Source organism: Pagrus major, chromosome 23 (genome assembly GCF_040436345.1).
Source record: "Pagrus major chromosome 23, Pma_NU_1.0".
Classification (NCBI taxonomy): Eukaryota; Metazoa; Chordata; class Actinopteri; order Spariformes; family Sparidae; genus Pagrus; species Pagrus major.
The window spans coordinates 22,225,645-22,245,662 of record NC_133237.1 but is presented as its reverse complement, the minus strand read 5'-3'; the positions used below and the strand labels follow the sequence as shown (position 1 = coordinate 22,245,662).

Below are 20,018 nucleotides of genomic sequence, written 5' to 3'. Positions count from 1 at the left end.
ATGTATTTGTACATACGGACACATCCTGTCCCTTTATTTCTCTTTTTCTCTTCCCATCCTCGTTGTGCCTCCCTCAGGCAGAAGAGTGAAATGACAAAAACAAAACCTCAGATCTTCTTTTAATTTCATAAAGCAGTAATAACTGATACTGAGCAGGTACAAGCAGTTGTGCATTTAAATAATCAGTTTCTACGATACAGGTTGAAATGACTGAAATTCCACTGATGATGAAAAGAGTGAGACGATGTAATGTTTTTGTACTGGATCACCTTCAGATGCACTACAGCACAGATGCCTCCAAGACAAGCTCATGTGAGTATGAAAGCATTAAAATCTATTTTAATACATTGATGCACTGCAATGGCAGGAAATGGGCAAGCATGATTTATAAAATGGTTATCAACAATACTGTCTTTGGTGTCTGTGATGTCAACCCCAGCTCTATGTCTGCAGCTGAAAATAACAGAATAAAAAAGTTGCATATTTACACAGGCTACTGCAGTCTTTGTGGATATCTTATTCACAAATTTCTCCTGATTCTGAGTATTGTTGCTGTTAAAAAGGGGATAATTTGCTAATTTATCAGTAAGTACACTTATACTATTGATTTGACAGTTAAAATGGCTGGCTAGGTCTATATTTAAAGTACTTAAATGACAAAGGTTCATTAAATGAGCTTCTGGCTGCCAGGCTGCTGTTCTCACTCCAGTCCGGCAGGTGGCGGTAACGTGCGTGTAGACCTGCGTACCAGCTGCCAACACAAACAAGAAGACAACGAAGAAGAAGAAGTAAAACGATTCTGCTATTTGTAGCTTAGCCCGAATGTGCCTCCAATTATGTGACAAATATGAGGTTAACCAAATTTCGGACACACTCTCCGCTTTAGCTGGCAGTCCCTGCATACCACGGAGGACTATCAGTTTCTTTTGGAGATGGACACAACGCCGGAGAGGACTGTTGCTGTTTCTGTTGGTCTTGTTGTTATTGTAGCTAGCGTCAGCGTTAGCTGAAGTAGCTAACACTGCTGTCTTCGATCTCAGCATAACCGATGTTGATTCATTGCTGCGGGGCGGTAAACCCGCAAAAACAAGGTGACTCTGGAGCAAGTTGCGGTCGAAATAACTGACCTGAGCAATGTTCGCGTCACGCTTCTCAACTCGGTATGTAAGTAGCCGTCGTCAGTATTTTAAGCGAGGTTGTAGAGCACGGTTTGCTAACGTTATTTGACAAGTGAGATTAAGCTACTGCCGCGGCATGCTTTAGAAGAAGACTCCTCATTAAAAATGGTTTTATCAGCAAAGGTTAGCTAACGCACCTAATGCTGCCTGCAGCGTAAGCTTTAACGTTAACTAGTTGGCGTTATCGCTGTCTACATGTTTTGAGATGGAGCAGCAGATAGCAGCCAGTGAGATGGCTGTCGGTCTCCGCAACACATCTGTCTGAGTTGTACGTCTGTGAAAGAAGAAATCATGTCTTGCAAAGCCGCAACCAAGGACAAGAAGTCGAGCTTCAGCAAGAAGCTGTTCAGGCGAGGCTCTGTGCGCTCTGTGGGCAGTTTTATGAGCAGAGTCCTCAGGACACTGACAGCGTTATCTCACTTTGGATCTGAAGTTCAAACAGAAGATGACAAAGATGATGGAGGATTTTCCACTTTCAAATCTGGAAGTAAAGATGTGCCCATGGATGATGGGGATCTCGGGAGTTTACTGTCTGGTGAGAGAATTCCTGGAGTGTCAGGTCTCAAAAACCACGGGAACACCTGCTTCATGAATGCAATTCTGCAGTGCCTCAGTAACACTGAACTCTTTGCTGAGTACCTGGTTTTGGAGCATTATAAAGACGACGAGCAGGATGAGGACAAACCAAAGACAAATGGCGTACTTCTGCAGAAGAAGGGTCCTCTGGCAAAAGGAGAAGTTACAGAGCAGCTGTCAGGACTGGTGCGGGCTTTATGGACGTTTGAGTACACCCCCCAGCATAGCAGGGATTTTAAGGTAGGTTCATCATCTGTATGGATCCTAATGGTTCACTGCCTCTGGAAGATTTTACTTTGCTAACGCATGCTGAAAATGCCAGGGACAAATGATGTCTAGGATGTGCAGCTAATTAAACTTCATGAGGTTTTGACCTTGCATGCATTATGATCTCTGGGCCACCCTGTTTGTTGCAGAATGCTGTGTCAAAAAATGCCACCCAGTTTAAGGGAAACGCTCAGCATGATGCTCAAGAGTTTCTACTGTGGCTGCTTGACAGAGTACACGAGGACATCAACACAGTGAACCCCAACAGCAGGCCCGCTATAAAGGTGAATTTAGATGATTTGTGAAGGTTGTTAAAGCGATATTTCGGTGTTTTATTGAGAAACACTGAATGTATGTGTGGTCCACACACAACTGTCATAACCAAGTCATAACTGTACATGTCCGCCTTATTGCTCATCCAGTTATTCCAGTTGGTTTTGCTATTTTGTTCCACTGCATCATAACTCACAGGTGTCTGAAATAGTCTCTCACTGCAATCACAGTCTGGCTTAGCGAGGCTTGCCTGGTCTTGTTTCCTCTTGATTCTCTGGAACTAGTCAATAAACAACTTTCACAGTAACTTATAAACCCTGACAGGATGGTATTGTTTATGACCTTTCAATCTGACCAATAAAATCTGTTTTTGTTCGTTCAGCCACCTATTGAAGAAGATGACCAAAGCATAGAGGGGCCATCTCCTCCCCTCTCTGCTGGGTCGTTTGTACAAGAACTTTTTCAGGCTCAGTACAGGTAGGCTTTATGTCCAGTTTAAGTTCCATGTTTTCTTTTCAGTGTGGCTACACAATGTCTCTGCTTTATTAAGAGGTTTAATTTTGTCCCAACAGGTCTTCCCTCACCTGCCCACATTGCCAAAAGCAGAGCAATACGTTTGATCCCTTCCTTTGCATCTCCTTACCGATCCCACTGCCACACACACGGTGAGTTACACTCTTCAGCTGTGCTACAGCATGATCAGTTGACAGGTTTTTGCATGTTCATGACCCATTATTAATAGTTTACAAGCTGTATACAGTAATCACTAAAGTAAACATATATTGTTACAAAAATCCCTTTAGAAGGCTTTCCAAATAAAAGCTTGTTCTACCTCTTTTTTACTCTCTGAGGAAGTACAATGAATGAGTTCACTTTCATTGAACATCAGTCTTTGTGTGTGTTGACAAGTTTCTGATGCAAATATCAGTATGTGCAGTTGCAGAAGAAGGAATGTAACCTGGTGTGTTAAGAGTGTGTGGGGTGTTGAGTGTGCAGGAGGGGCAGCTAACAGGTGTGGGAGGAGTGTGCACTTTATGGTTTCAAAGCAAAGGAACAGTGTGTTCATTTTAGAGGTGTAAATAGACTTGTTAAATATGTGTAGTCAGAGGAAATAATCTTACATCATACAACAGGGGTCTTCAACATTTTCAGACCCCCTACTGCATATATCGTAAAAATATTCAGTTGCAAAATTAATTGGTATGAGTAAAAGTACTCATACCACACTGTAAAGACGCCCCATAGTAAGCAGTAATTGAAAGTAAGTCCTGCATTGAAAATGTTACTTAAATAAAAGTATGAAAATATAATTTATTTATATAATTAAAAAAAAATGTAGATGTAGACAGATGTATCCTGTGACTGTTATACTATTATATAGTATATAATGAGATTACTATTACACATGCATGGATGTAAAAGCAGGATTTTACTGTTACAATTAGTTTAGGTGGAGCAGGACTAATACTGATTATTCATTTTCACTACAGATTAATCTGATAGTTATTTTCTGTTAATCAACTGATTGTTTGGTTTGTAAAACTTGTGAAAATAGTGAGAAATGGTGTTTCTTAGTAAAATATGTCATGTATGTGGCTGTTTTTTTTCAGGCCCCTGTATGTGACAGTGGTCTACCAGGGGAAGTACTCTCACTGCATGAGGATCGGTGTCGCTGTTCCCCTCAACAGCACCGTCTATCGCCTCAGAGATGCTGTGTCACGTGAGACCAAGATCCCCATGGACCAGGTGCTATTCCTGTCTCTTATCAGCTCAGGGTCTGACACAGTGAGACTATGTTACAGTCACACAATGTTAGCACACCGTCCCTAAAGCCAGCTCTACCTCTGACCAGCAGTTGGTCATGAACCCAGTGTTTTATGAAGTGGACTCACTGCACATTTAGAGAGTAAGACAGGTTTTAACACAGTAGTGCTTAGGGCTGCAACAGCAACTGACTGCTAACATTGATTGAAGCTGGCAGGATACAATGCCTCAAGAGTAAATATTAATGAGGGTTAAAGCAGGATATTGTGATGACTGTGTTGTTTTTCCAGTAACCGCATAAAACATGAAGAGAATCTGGATGCTGTTAGTGTAAATCTTTTAAATGTACTCTTTATTTTCCTTTTTCAGTTTGTTTTGACTGAAATGTACTATGATGGTTTTCATCGTTCATTCTGTGATGATGATGACGATCTTGACATCATCCAAGAGAGCGACTCCATATTTGCCTTCGAGACACCAGAGACCTTCAAACTGGAAAACATACGCACAAAAAGAGGTAAATCATGCTTACTTTTTTGCACATTTTCACAGTAAATTTGTAGAAGGAAATCTATGGAGACTTGTTCGTCCCTTTCACAGGAAGTCTTCTGGCAAACCTGAATCATAACAACTTGAAATATGGGACAGAAATCAGCAGGACGCCATCTTTCATGCAGGGGGCAATGACGCCTTTGACTGCATCACCCAATAAAAACCTGGGACCTGAAAAAATTATCCTTCTGGTGTGTAACAGAGCTTGTAGCGGCCACCAAGGAAAGAGGTACAGAATATTTTATGTTCTCCTGTTCTTGTCAATAATAAGACTGGGGTTTCCAACACAAGATCTACTTTTTTTGTAGTTCCCCAAAAAATTTTAGTAACACTTTGATGGGCTATTTGTGTTGTTAGGGGTGGCCAATCTGATGATTTTAGATTGTTATTGATCTTGAAGGTGTACACAATCTACTTTTGAGGTGATTCGTAGAGACTGTGGCATTTAATGTCCTCTTACTCAAACTTCACATATCCTCATAGTAGGTCTGCGCTATGTAAACAAACCGACAGAATGATGTAGCCAACTAGATGCCTATGCGAATTTGATACATTTTGTCACAAGGCTCTTCCTCGAAATTGAGAAAAAAGATTGCAATTAAATAGATAGTGATTTTATCTTTTGGCCAGATTGTCCACCCTAGGTGTTGTGAAAAAGTTCCTGGAGAAATTGATGACTGCTAACAGCTCCGCACTTTATGTTGTTTTAGGTTCGGACTGCCGTTTGTACTGTACATGGAGCGCACTGTGACCTGGGATGCTCTACAGAAAGAGATCCTGGAGAAAATGCGTCATCTTTTGAGGCCTGGGGTCTACATTCAGGTAGGAGGACCAAGCAGCTGGACTTAAATATTGAATATTGTACTGAAGAGACAAGAAAATGTGTATTTCAAATATGAGCCTGAAAAAGGCGTGAAATCAGTGAAATTGTTGTGCAATTACCATTAGTGACGTCATGCATAGACATCCGCTCTCCCTGTTATTAAGTCAGACATACTGGTCTTATATAAGTATTGAGGATGTTATGTCTTTGTAGGTTGGACCTTTCAGTCTTCGGGTGGTTGGCGTTGTTGGTATCACCTACCTCCTTCCTCAAGATGAGAGACCACTGTGTCACCCAACTGTGGACAGGTCAGTTCTGCTTCTGCGTGACAATCACACATTTATATAGTGGTTCCTTTTGACTGAGGTGTAATTTTGTCTTGCAGTTACACAAATGTACCTGTCTTTAACACAGCATGTATTTGTGTACACAGTGCTTTCATAAATCTCCTGATGGAACGCCTTTCATATTGGAAATGTGGAAAAACTTGAACGTTACTAGCAAACATAAAGACCTTTACCTTTGTTTAAAATACTCTATTAGTTTATGAGTGTATATCCAGGGAGGTGTAGATATTTGAAACCAAGAGTCTTCTAGATGTTAATGTCAGTGAGAGGTGGAAGTGAGCTCCGCTGAAATCAAAGTAAACTTCGTAAACACATGCACACAAAGGTAAAGACAGGCCTGATCTTGGGTAATTGGGTGAGGTCAAAATTACATCCATCTCGTCCTGTCATCTTCTCTTTATACATATCAGTACTGTTGCTCTCTCATAGGCCTACCTCGCTGACAAGCCCTGACATGATTTTGACTTCGTTAAAATGCCAGTTTAACACGTTTGACGTATCACCTACATAAGTTCACAACAATAAAACAAGTCACAACATTTTTGTTCCAAAGAGGTGCACAAATCAAAGTGAGATCCAACCTGTTTCTGATCAGGATGTGCTTTCATAACAAATATTTTCTGTTATGCACACAATTGTATAACCTAACCAAAGGCAGAAATATATTTCAACTGTGAACTTATGTCTGTTTTTTACAAGTAACTAAATGATTTCATGTTTTACAGCCGTATTGGATTTAGCTACCCTCTAAAGTAAATTTCCTTCACAGTGACCCCATTTTGAAATTACATGTAATTTGAAATGGATTATGTGGCACACAACCTTTCCCAGAAAAGCTTTTCACACATAGATAAAGGGTTTCAAAATCCCTTTTTGATTATGTCTTCATTTGTTCCCACTGCAGAGCATACAAGTCCTGTGGACAAGGGGGGCCACCACATGTGAAGATTGTGGTCGAGTGGGACAAAGAGACCAAGGACTAGTGAGTGAAAAAGATTAATATTTGCTAGAGGTTGCTTTATTTTATCTGCAGTATCTTTGTTCTGCACAGGATGAAAGGACGAAAATAGCTTGCCTTGTAGACATGACACGAATGTGTATTTTATTGTAATTGAATGTAATTTTGTGTGTAATAGGCAAGCTAACAAGTGTGTAAGTGTAAATTATTAAGTAGAAAACACAGTTGAGACGACAGAAGCAGTCTTAAAATTGAATATACAAACTTGTGAAAAATAATATGCCTGAATCTTGTAGCTGCGTGTGTCAACAGTATCATTTATTGAAACAAAGATGTCAGTTGGTCAGTCAGCTCATCCAATCCTTGTACCTGTTTTTCAAATTAAACAAAGACAATCTCGCCCACACATCACTGCACCGTCATGTGTCAGTAAAGGACACAAGTTTACAGTTCAAGGTAAGGCACCATTTCAGGAAAACTGATGATGACAGTCATCGCAGTGTGCAGGATTACTGAAAAGAAAAACTGTCAAGTCACATGTTGAACTTATGAAGGGCTATTTTACAGAACTAAACCTAATTTGAGCCTTGAATGTAGGTGCCGCCCACTGTATTCCCTGCTATTCATCACATTACTTGCTTTTTGAAAAATAAATTCCCTTAATCTACTTACAAATGTGTGTGAGTAAAAAAACAGTTGTGGTTTGTAGCCAAGTAAACACCGGAGTCTGAAGTTCCGCCTACACAATCAACAACATTTCCTCACTTAAGCTAATTACTACATTGTGTGGTTAACACACAGACACACACCGAACTGCACACATGGTTCGTGTTTGTGCAGGAATTGTTTGTGAAGCTTTTCTGAGCCCTTTTCAATGCTGCTGCACCCCAGCAAGGTTATTAAAGAAAAACACAACTCAAAACCAGATGGATAGATAGATAGACTTTTTTGACTTTGGGGAAAAAATGAAAACTAACCGATATTATATTTTGTATTTACAAACCCAACAAATGCAATAAAAATAAACTGGAGATGTCTTAGATTTGTCAAACCAACAAGCATGAGGAGCCATTGGTCCATGTTTTCTGAGACTAGGCTGTCTACATGACTGAGTCAGTTGCCTTCACAAAGTGTTGTGTTTGTATTGTAATCCCATGCACATGCCCATGACAAATACCCATTTTAATTAAAAAAAACAAACTATAAAAACTTAACTAAATTACACAAACTAAATATTTCTTTTTGATATAAGGGGACATATTCTGGAGAGAGATTTTCTGATTGTCACATGACGTTGCTGCTGAATGAATGGACAACTGTGCTTCATGTTTCCCGCAGTCTGTTTGGACACACTGAGGAGGAGTACATTCCTGATGCTGAGAGTGTGTATCTGCACAGGGAACATCATCATCAGCCACAGGCCTGCACTCTCGCTCAGTGCTTCCAGCTTTACACTAAGGAGGAGCAGGTAACATTGTGACCACACACACAGCTGGTGCACGCACACACAAATACACACAGAACTGATCACTGTCGGTAGTTTGACGTTCGAAAATAAATCTTAGATTTTCCTTGGCACATGTCAGTGTTGAGTATATTTTGAAATATAGTCTCACATTTCTCTTCCCACTTATTATTCTTCTGCTGAAGTTCAAACAGTCTTCCACTCTCTGTGGTTTTACTGTGCATTTGACTCCTAATGCTATGTTAGGAATAAACCAGAAATTCTGAGCACAGACCCACATATGCATTGTGGTTTTTCTTGCCTGCGCTTGCTCTGGAGGGGGAATAGAGAGAAGCGAGCACAAAACTCTGGGCCTCATCCTGTGTGAGGCCTTTTTTATAAGCAGTGTGGTTGGAGCTTGTCCTTGATTGGTGGTGTGTGTGTTTCAGCTGGCCCCAGACGATGCCTGGCGCTGTCCCCACTGCAAGCAGCTGCAGCAGGGCCGCATCAAGCTCAGCCTATGGACGCTGCCGGACGTACTCATACTGCATCTCAAGAGATTCAGACAGGTATGTCAGCTCAACCAAACACTTGTTCAAATAATAATAATAATAATAATAGAAACCATTAGATCCAATGTGAACTGTATTACATCCCCTGGTGAATACTTTGCACATTCCTGCACAAATTTATATATTTCTCTACTTGCTGTGTTTATTTTTGTGCACCAAAACTCCAAGGGAAAATGTACCATATGACAACATCTACAATGCAACAAACCTGAATATGATTCGAATACTTTCTGAGTATCAAGAGCTTGAATAAATTTAAATGCTGATCTCTTTATCTTGTTCCAGGAGGGGGATCGGAGGGTGAAGATGCAGAACATGGTGAGGTTCCCGCTGATGGGCATGGACATGGCACCTCATGTGGTGAAGAGAAGCCAGAGCAGCTGGAGTTTACCTTCCCATTGGTCGCCATGGAGACGGCCATATGGCCTGGGAAGAAATCCAGATGACTACCTGTACGACCTGTACGCTGTGTGCAACCACCACGGGAACATGCACGGAGGCCACTACACAGGTAATGATATCAACAATTGATTCAAAGGTTGTATTATCAGGAAATAGAATAGACTGTATAGTTATGTGTTGATTATCAATTTTGACCCATTCTTTCCTTCGCTTTGCCCTCACAGCCTACTGTAAGAACTCCATTGATGGTCAGTGGTACTGCTTTGATGACAGTGAGGTTTCACCAGTAGCTGACGATGACGTGTGTCAGCAGACGGCCTATATACTGTTCTACCAGCGGAGGACAGCTATTCCCTCGTGGTCGGCCAACAGCTCTGTTGCTGGTCAGCTTTTATTTCCTTTCCTGAGTTCTATATTTACCATACGTATTCATAATTCAAGTCATATTGCGATCAATACAGAATGAAAGTACAAAGATACAATATACAGCAGTGACATTGTGACAATTTGGGTTTGACTTTGAATACTTGAGACAAACTAACATTTGAATGTCGAGCAACCAATGTAAACACATTAATTGGAGTCAAGCATTACAAGTTTTGACTTTTGCTTTTTTTAATTAAGTTTAATGTGCATGTACTGACCACAAAGGTCAGACTCTTTTGGGGAAAATGTCATATAAGAGTTTTTTAATACTTTTCCGCAGGTTCCACCAGTTCATCCCTATGTGACCACTGGGTCAACAGGTTACCTGGCAGTAGGCCTGCTAGCTTGGCCTCTGGGGCCTCATCCAGACGCACTTCTTTGGCATCACTGGCTGAGTCAGTCGAGTTTCCTGGAGAACGCAGTGAAGATGATGGTGAGACAATGCATGTATTTATTTAATTTTTATGGGTGTCAGATTGTGGTGCTTTGTGATTAGATGCACATAAACTGCTATTTTTTTTGACTCATTTTAAATTTTGGCTCAACGTTCTAACAGAAGCACTAACTTAATAATTAACTTTTGATTTTTAATTTTTGGATTAAAAAATATGTTTAAATAATACCATTCATCCATCCACCAGATGAGACCAGACTTTTTTAAATTCAGAGGACCAACACCAATATACAACATCATACATGTGGTGAACCATCAGACGCAAATGATGAATGGAAAATACTCCATAGAGACAGCTTTGCTTTCATTGTGTATTAGTGTGTTCCACCTTTTAACATGTGGAACACAAACCTTTGTACGAAGTGTACCTGAACTTACAAATGTCAACTCCAAAATCCAATTATAAAATTTAACATAAAAGAGGGAGAATATTACAAGGACATGTGTCACATGTGACTGGGGCGAGCAAGACAACATGCTTGAGAGAGCTCTGTACTGTGGGAAGCCTCACAGTCTGAGTGAGTCCAAATGGAGACAGATGTTGGCTGGAGCTGCTGTGTGTGGTTAATATAAATGTAGAGAATACAGGGTCTGCACAGGCCCCAAATATGTTGGCCAGGCAAACTGATATTTAACTACAACTTCCACAGATCTCACTGTGGATAGTGCTTCAAATGATGTATTCTGTTATACAACCAGCTTTTTTATTGCAAATATGTTTGAGTGCCTAAACTTGTAATTGTCTTATCATTACTTGTCCTAACAGTAGTAAATATATTATTATAAGGTAATTTGCATAATTACTTACAAATTGATTATTAACACCCTTAAATTAAAGCTGCTGAAATATCTTTTGGCACGAATTCAAAAATAATGGGTATATATAATGGGTTTTCTTTTTATGGTTGAATTTTGAATTTTCTTATGCTGCATTGCATACATTTGTTTTTAATAGCCTTGAAAAATGTTGTTTTAATTTGGATTAATTCAGGGTTGCCAAAGATACTTCCAGTTAACCGTCCTTCACAAAAATTAATTTCTTTGTAAAATGTTTCCTTGTTTTTAGGAGGATTCTCTGTCCGCCCTTTTGTGAGAAGCATCCAGCGTCAGAGCTTGTCCTCCAGGTCATCCATCGCTAGCCCTTTAGCCTTCAGCGACAGTGGGATAAAGCCCTCTTGGTCTCTCTCTGCAAAGCTGCACATGCGATCCAACTCGCCCTCACGTTTCTCCCTCGACTCTCGATGTTCTCCTCCTTTGGAGAGGATAGGAGAAGCCTGCGATGACAAGGTGTCCACGTCCTGTTTTGGCAGCTACAGTAGACATGAACGTTACTTTGGCAGCAGGTCTCCCCTGTCTATGATGGAGAGCAACCTGAGTGACCAGGACAACAACAAACGGTTCCTCGACATGATGTACTGCAGGGCTCCCACACCAGTGGAAAAGAAGAGCACCAAAAATGAGCCAACTGAGAACAACAACCAGATTACAGCTATTGACCAAAACATTCTCCCCACTCAAGCTACTCCCTCCAAAGAACAGAAACGTAAGAGCAGTATTGGAGGTTTTGGTTCAAAGGCAGAAAGCACAGGTTCCACAAAGAGTTCCAGCAAAGTGGAGACGGAAAAAACCTGCAAAAAACGTTTGTGCTCGACCTACAAGACCTCCGCTTCTGAATCATCTTCCAGTACACCTGTGAAAGGCAAAAAGGCGAGCAGTACTAAAGAAAAGAGTGTAAATGCCAAGAAAAGCACCTCTACACCAAGTGGCACTCCCTCCAAAACAAAGGAGGCAACTCATCCTGTAGAGACGCCACAACATAAGCCATGTGTCCGCTCCACACCACAGTCCTCAGCTTCTCCCTCGCCAACGTCAAAGAAGAATTCCACTATCAATGAGAAAAGCTCCACGAGCAGCCGGAAGAAGCTGGTAGAAAGGAGCTTCAGCAGAGATTCTATGCACACGAGCCCCGTGGTCGACAGTCTCCGAGGCAGTTTGGTAGCCCGCTCTCCACTGTCGAAGAGTGGGGAAAGCAACCGACCTGAGAGGAGATTAATAAGGAGCTCCAGCAGCAGCTCCTCAGTCACTAGCCTGCGCTCACCCAGCATATCAAACAGAGACCTGCAGCGTAGCAGCAAACCTGAGGAAAAAGGCTTGTCTTTCTTCAAGAGTGCCCTCCGACAAAGGGAAAGCCGCCGGTCGGCTGATCTAGGAAAAAGCACCCTGCTTGCCAAAAAAGCCTCAGAGAGGACGTGCAAGCAGAACGGACAGGCCAAGGACATCAGTGGTGATAAGGGAAAAACGGGAGATGCAGTGTCCTCGCAGACATCTACAGAGACTCATGGAGGTGAGACGAAGTCAGAGACAAAGACGTCTTCCAAGCCCCCCAGCTCTCTCAGTCGCACTCTATTGAACGTTGGCAAATCCAAGTCTTCCACTTCCGAAGTAAGTCTCAAGTCTCCCGCAAACGGGAAGAAGCCTCTCGAGAGGATGGCATCTTCCCGAAAGCTGTCATCAAGCATGCAATCTCCTGCACGTACAACACAGAGGCCTCAATGATACAGCCACAGTACATTGAACTTACATAATGCAGCTATTTTCTTTGTGCCTAAGTTCCAGTGAGCTCCAGGAGTATTTGTAAAGAGACATTTTTTGATGTTATGGTTTTCCTTTTGACTCTGGCATCATATGCATATGGGAACTATGAGGTTTTAACTTTGGCAGCCAGCTCAGAGTATTTTTAGCTGTTCTGGATTAAAGTTAAAAAAAACTGAACGTCACCTGCACTGCATCATCTAGTTCTTAAAACAGTATATACTGTCAGTTACACCTTTGAGCATTAGGAATGGGTTTGATGCGAGTAAGAAAATGGGGAGTGCAGGGTGATGGCTTGACACATTAGATGATTTCTGACATGGAGGGTACATGAGCATACCATATGCATTCAGCTGTGGAGCACAATCTATTTGATTGTGTGTACTGGAGGCCTATATGACAGCTGACAGAATTCCCTGTTGGAATCTTGAAATCCAATTATCTTTCCTTCAGACACGAGCTGTGTTATATCTTTGCAGCTCTGCAATCAGTAAGTTTAGTTCGCTTGCTAAATATCCTGCTGGAAAAACCTGATTTAAAAGGCTGAAATTAAGGGGGTAAGGAACATACTCACTTTGTATGAACCCACAGTGCATGGTTTGTCTTTCAGAGTAGCATTTCTGCTCTCTTTAGATTTAAGAGGAAAATAAGCTGGCTGTTGATGCCTAAGCCTCATTGCTTTCCTATAAACATTTTAAACTGCACATCAGTGACAACAGAAGCGTAACATCAAAAATATTCTCTGGACAGATGCTGAAACTGAGTTGATATGCTCACACATACACGCACACACAAACAAAAGAGTTTCATTCCGAAATATAGTTCTCATTGGTTGTTTTAATTAGAACCTGCAATCTGTTTTTCAAACACTTTCTCTGAACACCTCGCGCATTAATTAATAGGGTTAGTATGAGTATTTTTTGTCAAAGATATGGAGAAAGACATTAGTAATCTGTATGTACTGATAAGTGAATTCACATTTCATGTAGAGAGTATCAAGGATTGGCGCTTAGCTGAAAAGACTTCAACCTTCCTGAATATGAACATAAACAGTATAAAAACACAGAGGTGATGGAGGGCCAAGGACCAAAACAGAAAAGGATTTGAGATGAGGAAGAATTAGAGTCGGTACAAACAGTGAGACACGTTTTCCAATATTTTAAAACTTTATTTTTGTTTAATACTTTTTCGATAGAAATGTATTTTAGCCAGTCTTTTTTTCTCAAAGGACTGGTGTGTTTTGGAATGAAACCCTTTAAATTTAAAGTATATAAATACATAAATATATATATATATATATATATACATGTCTGTACAGATATTGACAAAGTAAATGGTATATAACTAAATTCTTCCTTTCCATGAGCAAGATGAAAATGATCTTAAGCGCCTTCCAATGCTGTACATGGAAACAAGTAATTGCCTTTGGCAACATTGTAGTCTACTACTGTATGCATCACTGAGTAGGAATGTTGTTTTGTTCGCACTTTGTATAGATAAAGTAGTTTTCTTTTACGCAGAACAGTCATATATATAAATACACACTAACTTAACAATGTAATTATCTCATTTTTACTACGTTGTCTGTTCATGAGTGAAAGACATATCGTAAAGTATAGTCAACAGGCCTTAGACTTGATATGGTAAAAGGGTACATTCATCTCAATGTTTCAGGGGTCATTTGAAGAAATCACCTCTTTACTACACATGGTGCTGTTACAGACCGATGCTCCTCTGGCACTGATGTTTCTTAAATGAGCATATTTTCAAATGCTGATGTTCAGAGCTGTGACCACACACTTCAGTGAACCAGACACCTGTCGGCAGCATTTATCATAACCTGTGGTACCTCACTGGAGAAGACAACACGTTGCCATGTTTTTCTTCATCGGGCTGAAACAGAGTATTGATAACGAGCCATTTAATTAATAGTTGAACTACATTTATATTGTCTCTGAGAAGTTGTTGTCCGTATACTGATATGTAGGCTGAATAATCTCAACCGTCAAACACTGCACAGTATATTTCTTTCGCAGTAAAATGATAGAAGCAGAGGCAGGATACGGTCACTGCAGCTGTCATGATGCTCGCTGGTCTCGTTTTGAACAATCAGCTTTGTCATTGTAGAATTACCCCACCTGCAATTGCAATATTCATATTTTAGATACCAGCATAGTGTATGTTTTGAACGAATGAATGTGGTTATATCATTGATATCCAAGCATTAGAAAGTAGTTTTTACTTCACACATTAACATAATCCTATTCCTCTTATTCTCTCTCTGTAGCATCTACCGGGTTTACATTGGTTCTCAGATGGTTTCAGAGGAACCACCACGCAGTTTAAGGATTGATGTTTGTTATTTAAATGGTCTGTGTATGGTTTGAGCTTATATGTGTTAACTCGTATTTGTTCAGAGAGATTTGCTTTGGAGTAACTGAGAGCAATTTTCTACATCTCGTGATGTAAAAATGAGCTGTAAGGTGTCACGGAACCATCACATTTTTCTCTTGTTGAATGCTGCAGCTTGTTTTCTAACCAGACATTTTTATTTGCAACTCAAAGATGCACAACAAGCTGTTTATCAGTGCACTCTTGGCAAGTAAAATTGCTATATGGTGACACTTTGAGTCCAAATTCTACCCTGCAATGTTTTATTTGAACAGCCATCTCCTGAGAATACTATTTAGGCCACAGAAACTACAAACATCCCTCTTCAAAATGTGACACCAGAGCACCAAGTCTGACATTTAGAGGAAGAAGATTGTCTCATCAGTTTACTTATTAAGCAATGGACATAAATAACACTAAAATCCTTCTTGTATTCTCAGGATTTTAATCACTGTCACGAGCTGAGCAGCAGCCCAGTCTCCCAAAATGTTGTGGGAGCTTTTTACTGAGAGAATATATTGTTCAAACTGTCACTGACCATAGAAATAATAAATTGCTGTTCAAATGTGGTGGTATTCCTTTAGCTGCTCTTTTCTACTTTACATTGTAATCTATCAGGAACCTGTGCATGGCACTTTGGATCGAAGCAGGACAATTTTATGTAATTTTGGCTTTCACCATCTTGTTTGCCTGTTATAAAGTCTGTGTGCAATTTAGAGCTGGATCATGCCATTACAATTGTTTGTCCACCTGTTAAATAAGAACTTTATTGGATTACTAATCCATTCATGTAGCCAGAACCCAGTGCATTAGGATGTGAGGACCCTCTAGAGGACTTTTATTTTTTAGCTTTTTGGGGCATTGTAAACAAGGATCAGTAGACATACTGCATATAGCTTACTGTATATTAAACTAGGGCTCATAATTTGAGATCATTTTGTGTTTAAGAGGCAAATGGCAGAATTGTTTTTCTGTACAGAACTTATTCCCTTGTTTTCCAACTATTTTCATTTTTCCCATAACATTTGTGTTAATAGCCACCACATTGCCTACATTACTATTTAGGTTTTACAACATGATAGATGAGACATTCAGTAGCTTTAGTAAAGAGGTCTGTAGCATATTGCTGAGCTGATTTGAATGTCTACAGGAACACTTTGGTCCTGTGTTGTGTCACAGGAACGTACCGTCATGACACTTTTTAAACCGTTGCTTCCAATCGGCCTCGGCTAACATACTAGTGATAGAGCAATAACTAGTAATCATCTCATTCATCAGTTGAATAAAGAAAGCTGAGGTTTGAATTACCAAAAAGTGCAACATGGGCGACTTTTGAGAGCTCAAAAGGCCATTAAAGACCAGACAAGTACTGTACTCCATATGAGAAGTATATATATTGTATATCCAATTAATCCAAATACATACCTGTTGAGACACGATGTCAGAAATCAATGTTAAATGTAAGAGAAAATGAGACTTTGCAGAATTGATTTTCCTCTCTAGCTTTCGTCACCGCTTTTATCGTCTGTGTTTTTTTAATTTTGTATTATTTGTTGTCTGTGTACAGAGTTGAGAATGATTAAGGAATGCAGTATTGCATGAAAACGCTAATGCATGTATTTCATTAACTATGCAAGAGTCTTTGGCTGCGTAAAGTAGAGAGCAGAGCATGGCTGGTATATTCCATTGCTTTATTTGCACACCATTCCAATATTTAGAAGTTGTAAATTACAGAATATTTCATCTGTACAGTTAAAAGGATTACATTTAAGAACTTTGCCTATATGAAAATCTATTTAATGCCACAATTGCTTTCAGCATTCTACCATTTAATGTTTTTTATATTTTTTATTTTTTTGAATTCTGCTGATCTGTGCTCTCTGGGTGCTCCTACCAAACTGGTAGGTTACTGTCTTTTATTTTTGACAAGATGTTTAATAATTACCGTTGTAAACCAGCAGAGACAACACTATGGATGCGATAATCTCTGTGTGGTCACTAAATAGCATCATGTATGTATGTATGTACGTATGTATTGTGAAAAAGCCTTTCATTTATTCACTTCAGTGAAAACAGTTTGTGAACCCCTGTTGAAATGTTCTCAGCTGCATCAAAGATGTGGTCAGTCTCTAATATAAAGAAAACTCAATATATATAGCTAAATGCAATAAAGACATATAGTAAATTTGTAGTTTTCTATTGCAGTATGTAATTAACAGTGACATTAAAATATAAATGTTTAGTTGATACTTTTTGTAGTATTTATGCCACATCAATCATTCCAATCAAGATGTGATTTTTATTATTTTTTAATTCCAGACAGGCAGTTTATCGGCAAGCAAACGACAACTTCCAGACACGCTTAAAGCAGCACCACTATTTGTTTCTGATAACTGGTGGAGTGGCTGTAAAACATCAGTCACTCTAATTGTTAAAGTGCATATAGGCGTCCCCGCAGAATTTAATTAAGATTAGAGAATCCATTCACTGAGTTATTGTTGTAACACATTGTTTTATTCTTGAGTCGCAGAAAGTTCCACTTTTCCAAGGTGAAACCATTAATTAATGCCAGTATCTGCAACATGACTGTGTAGGCAATTCACCACTGAATCAAAGCTGCAATAACCACTGACAGTGAAAGACCTTAATCCTACATTTGAGCCACAGACTTAAGATTCTGCAGATACTGGAGAACTAGAGCAATATAGCTGCATTGACAAGTGTTGTGACTTTAAGGGACTTGAATGAAGGAACTTCAGTTGAGAATTTGTTTTTGGACTTTGTTTTGGGGACATTTTACAGATGTAAACACTAAATGATGATGATACTGAGACGTTTCAGGAGCCTTAAGCAGATCAAATTGTAACGGATAGTTTACTTTCTTTGGAGGATGCAGGAGCTGTGTAATGAATGAATGTCATGAGTCTCATTTAGATTTTCTAAGCTAACAATGAACACTACAGTGCTAAATACATAGCATGTCTTCCCTTTGACCTTTTTGTCTTTGTATTATGATTTTTTATAATGTCATTCATAATGCATTTTGTAAAATACTGTGTTGCATTCATTGATACTTTTTTCACTTATTACGGCTGTTTTACTGTATTTCTTGTCTTACTAGGTTCATGAGTTTATTATTGGCATCTGCATTGTCTGAACGGGCCCAAAGTTTATTATTTTATTCCACATTAGGGCCTCTGTTCCAGCAATTGCCCCTTTATTTTTTTGTTTTTCTATTTTGTTTTTTAAAGTCAGTTCTCTAGACTGTGTCAAAGTCTTCCGTGTTAATTTATTGCTCTTTTGTTATCATGTATGCACTTTTGATGTTTTTTTTTTATTTCTCCAAAAGGACAAATGTGTATATACTTTCTTGGTTTACCCATGCAAGTACAAAATGAAAAACCTGATTAAAAATATTGAAACAGTTCTAGTGACGTGTGATTGTTAATGTTTATTTGTGTGGGTGTCTTCGTTGTACACTAGAGGGAGCTTTCCTCTAACAGATTGTCTCTCAGCAGGACGTCATATAACATGAAGCTCTTGGATTTCATATAGAGACTTACTGCAGCAATAAAATGTAAGTAAAATGAACATTAAAGTTCCATAACTGCTGCTACTATTTCACAGCTTCAGATGGATTAATGTAAAAAAAAAAAAAAACCTGTGATCTCACCTCGAGCCAGTAATGAGTTTCACCAATCAACAGTGGGCTCAGTTTTCAGATCTACATGACACACAGTCCACAGTCTGTCTCCATACAGGCGTTTGTATTCTCACAGCTGTCACATGTGCTCTCGCAGCATGAGACACATTTTGAAGAATTTCTTATTTTAATGTGAAAAGATTCCCCTTTTATCCAGTTTATATCCTGCCGGGTTTGGGCGAGCATGTGTACGAGCGCACAAATCCACTGCTCATTGTCTCACCGCTGCAGAGACTATGTATTATCTGAGACCTCAAGGCTGTGCGATACATGAGTGGCTCTAAATTTCTGGGCAGGATTATTATTTCAAGCTTCTCCTGGCTGCAGAATATAGGAGGTGCAGGAACTGAGATGTGCAGATGCAAGCGTGTCTGAGCCCAGATTGTACTCGGAGTCCACTTGTCATTATAGTTTTGCACCCATGGCTGCGACGACAGCAAAACATTTCACTTGTTCAGTTGAAAAGTGAATGATATACTAGTAATATTTTATAAGATTTAATGTTCTTGGCTGTATCATGATTAGATTATAATCAGTGTTTGTACATTATACACACATTCCTGGAGAGGCTCTAACAGCCAACTTTAAGCCACTATTCATTTGTTAATAGTTAAATAGTTAACTTGACTAAATTTCAAGTAGAAGCCCTGGATTCAAAATGTGAATGTAAGAATAAGTATAGCAGTATTAAGTACTCATTAACCTTAAAGCATCTTTTAACCCACAGTGTCTCTATGTACAGTATGTTTGACTGGCATCAGCATGTCAGCAGCCAGTTAGATCTTGGCTGAGCTCCACCTCATGAATCATTAGAAATTTCCTGGTTAGCAGCGGATGCCATTTGCTCGTCTTCTCCGGTGCCTTTAAATGGAGTCGAACTGGCATCTGACTCCTCTCTCATGATAATATCAGTCCCCCACGGTACAGTGGAGTTACTTTAGCAATTCGCCTGTGGTTTTATCTCCTTTGTCCCCTCTTTTGACTCCACCCCAGAGAGTGCAGAAAAATCAATAACAATTGATTTTAGAAGGCAAGAAAAGGCGGTTGGAATTCAAGGGAAGAAGCAGGAAAAGACAGAGACAGAGAGGTACTAGCTGAGAGGTGTGAGACCCTAAGCGTAATATGCATGTGTTGGCACAGCTAAAGGTCACCAACATGAACCTGTCTGTAACAACAGATTATGAAGTGTCTAGGCCTCACAGCGACTGAGCTCTCACATATAAAATAAGAACAATGGCAGCCGTGAACAGTGACTCATTTTAGTCCATAATGAGGAAGGTGGTCTTCTTCTAGCAG

The 20,018-nt window shown here is 39.7% G+C and overlaps 1 protein-coding gene across 1 annotated transcript; it reads left to right on the top strand.

Moving 5' to 3' along the window:
* The first annotated feature begins 989 nt into the window (after positions 1–989).
* Positions 990–13,831, top strand: LOC141018953 (ubiquitin carboxyl-terminal hydrolase 31-like). Its single transcript, XM_073493707.1, has 16 exons — positions 990–1,994; positions 2,171–2,305; positions 2,677–2,771; positions 2,867–2,959; positions 3,905–4,040; positions 4,428–4,575; positions 4,659–4,839; positions 5,321–5,432; positions 5,647–5,741; positions 6,685–6,762; positions 8,077–8,206; positions 8,632–8,751; positions 9,040–9,265; positions 9,381–9,539; positions 9,863–10,015; positions 11,103–13,831. Exons 1-16 carry the CDS (start codon positions 1,470–1,472, stop codon positions 12,590–12,592), a joined length of 3,876 nt encoding a protein of 1,291 aa, XP_073349808.1. The 5' UTR covers positions 990–1,469; the 3' UTR covers positions 12,593–13,831.
* The last annotated feature ends 6,187 nt before the right edge of the window (positions 13,832–20,018 follow it).

Excerpts from the sequence above, each read along its gene's own strand:
- LOC141018953 (XM_073493707.1), top strand. The coding sequence starts at position 1,470 with ATGTCTTGCAAAGCCGCAACCAAGGACAAGAAGTCGAGCTTCAGCAAG. Across the intron at positions 2,960-3,904 it reads ATCCCACTGCCACACACACG|GCCCCTGTATGTGACAGTGG; the intron begins GTGAGTTACACT and ends GTTTTTTTTCAG. Across the intron at positions 4,041-4,427 it reads CCAAGATCCCCATGGACCAG|TTTGTTTTGACTGAAATGTA; the intron begins GTGCTATTCCTG and ends TTCCTTTTTCAG.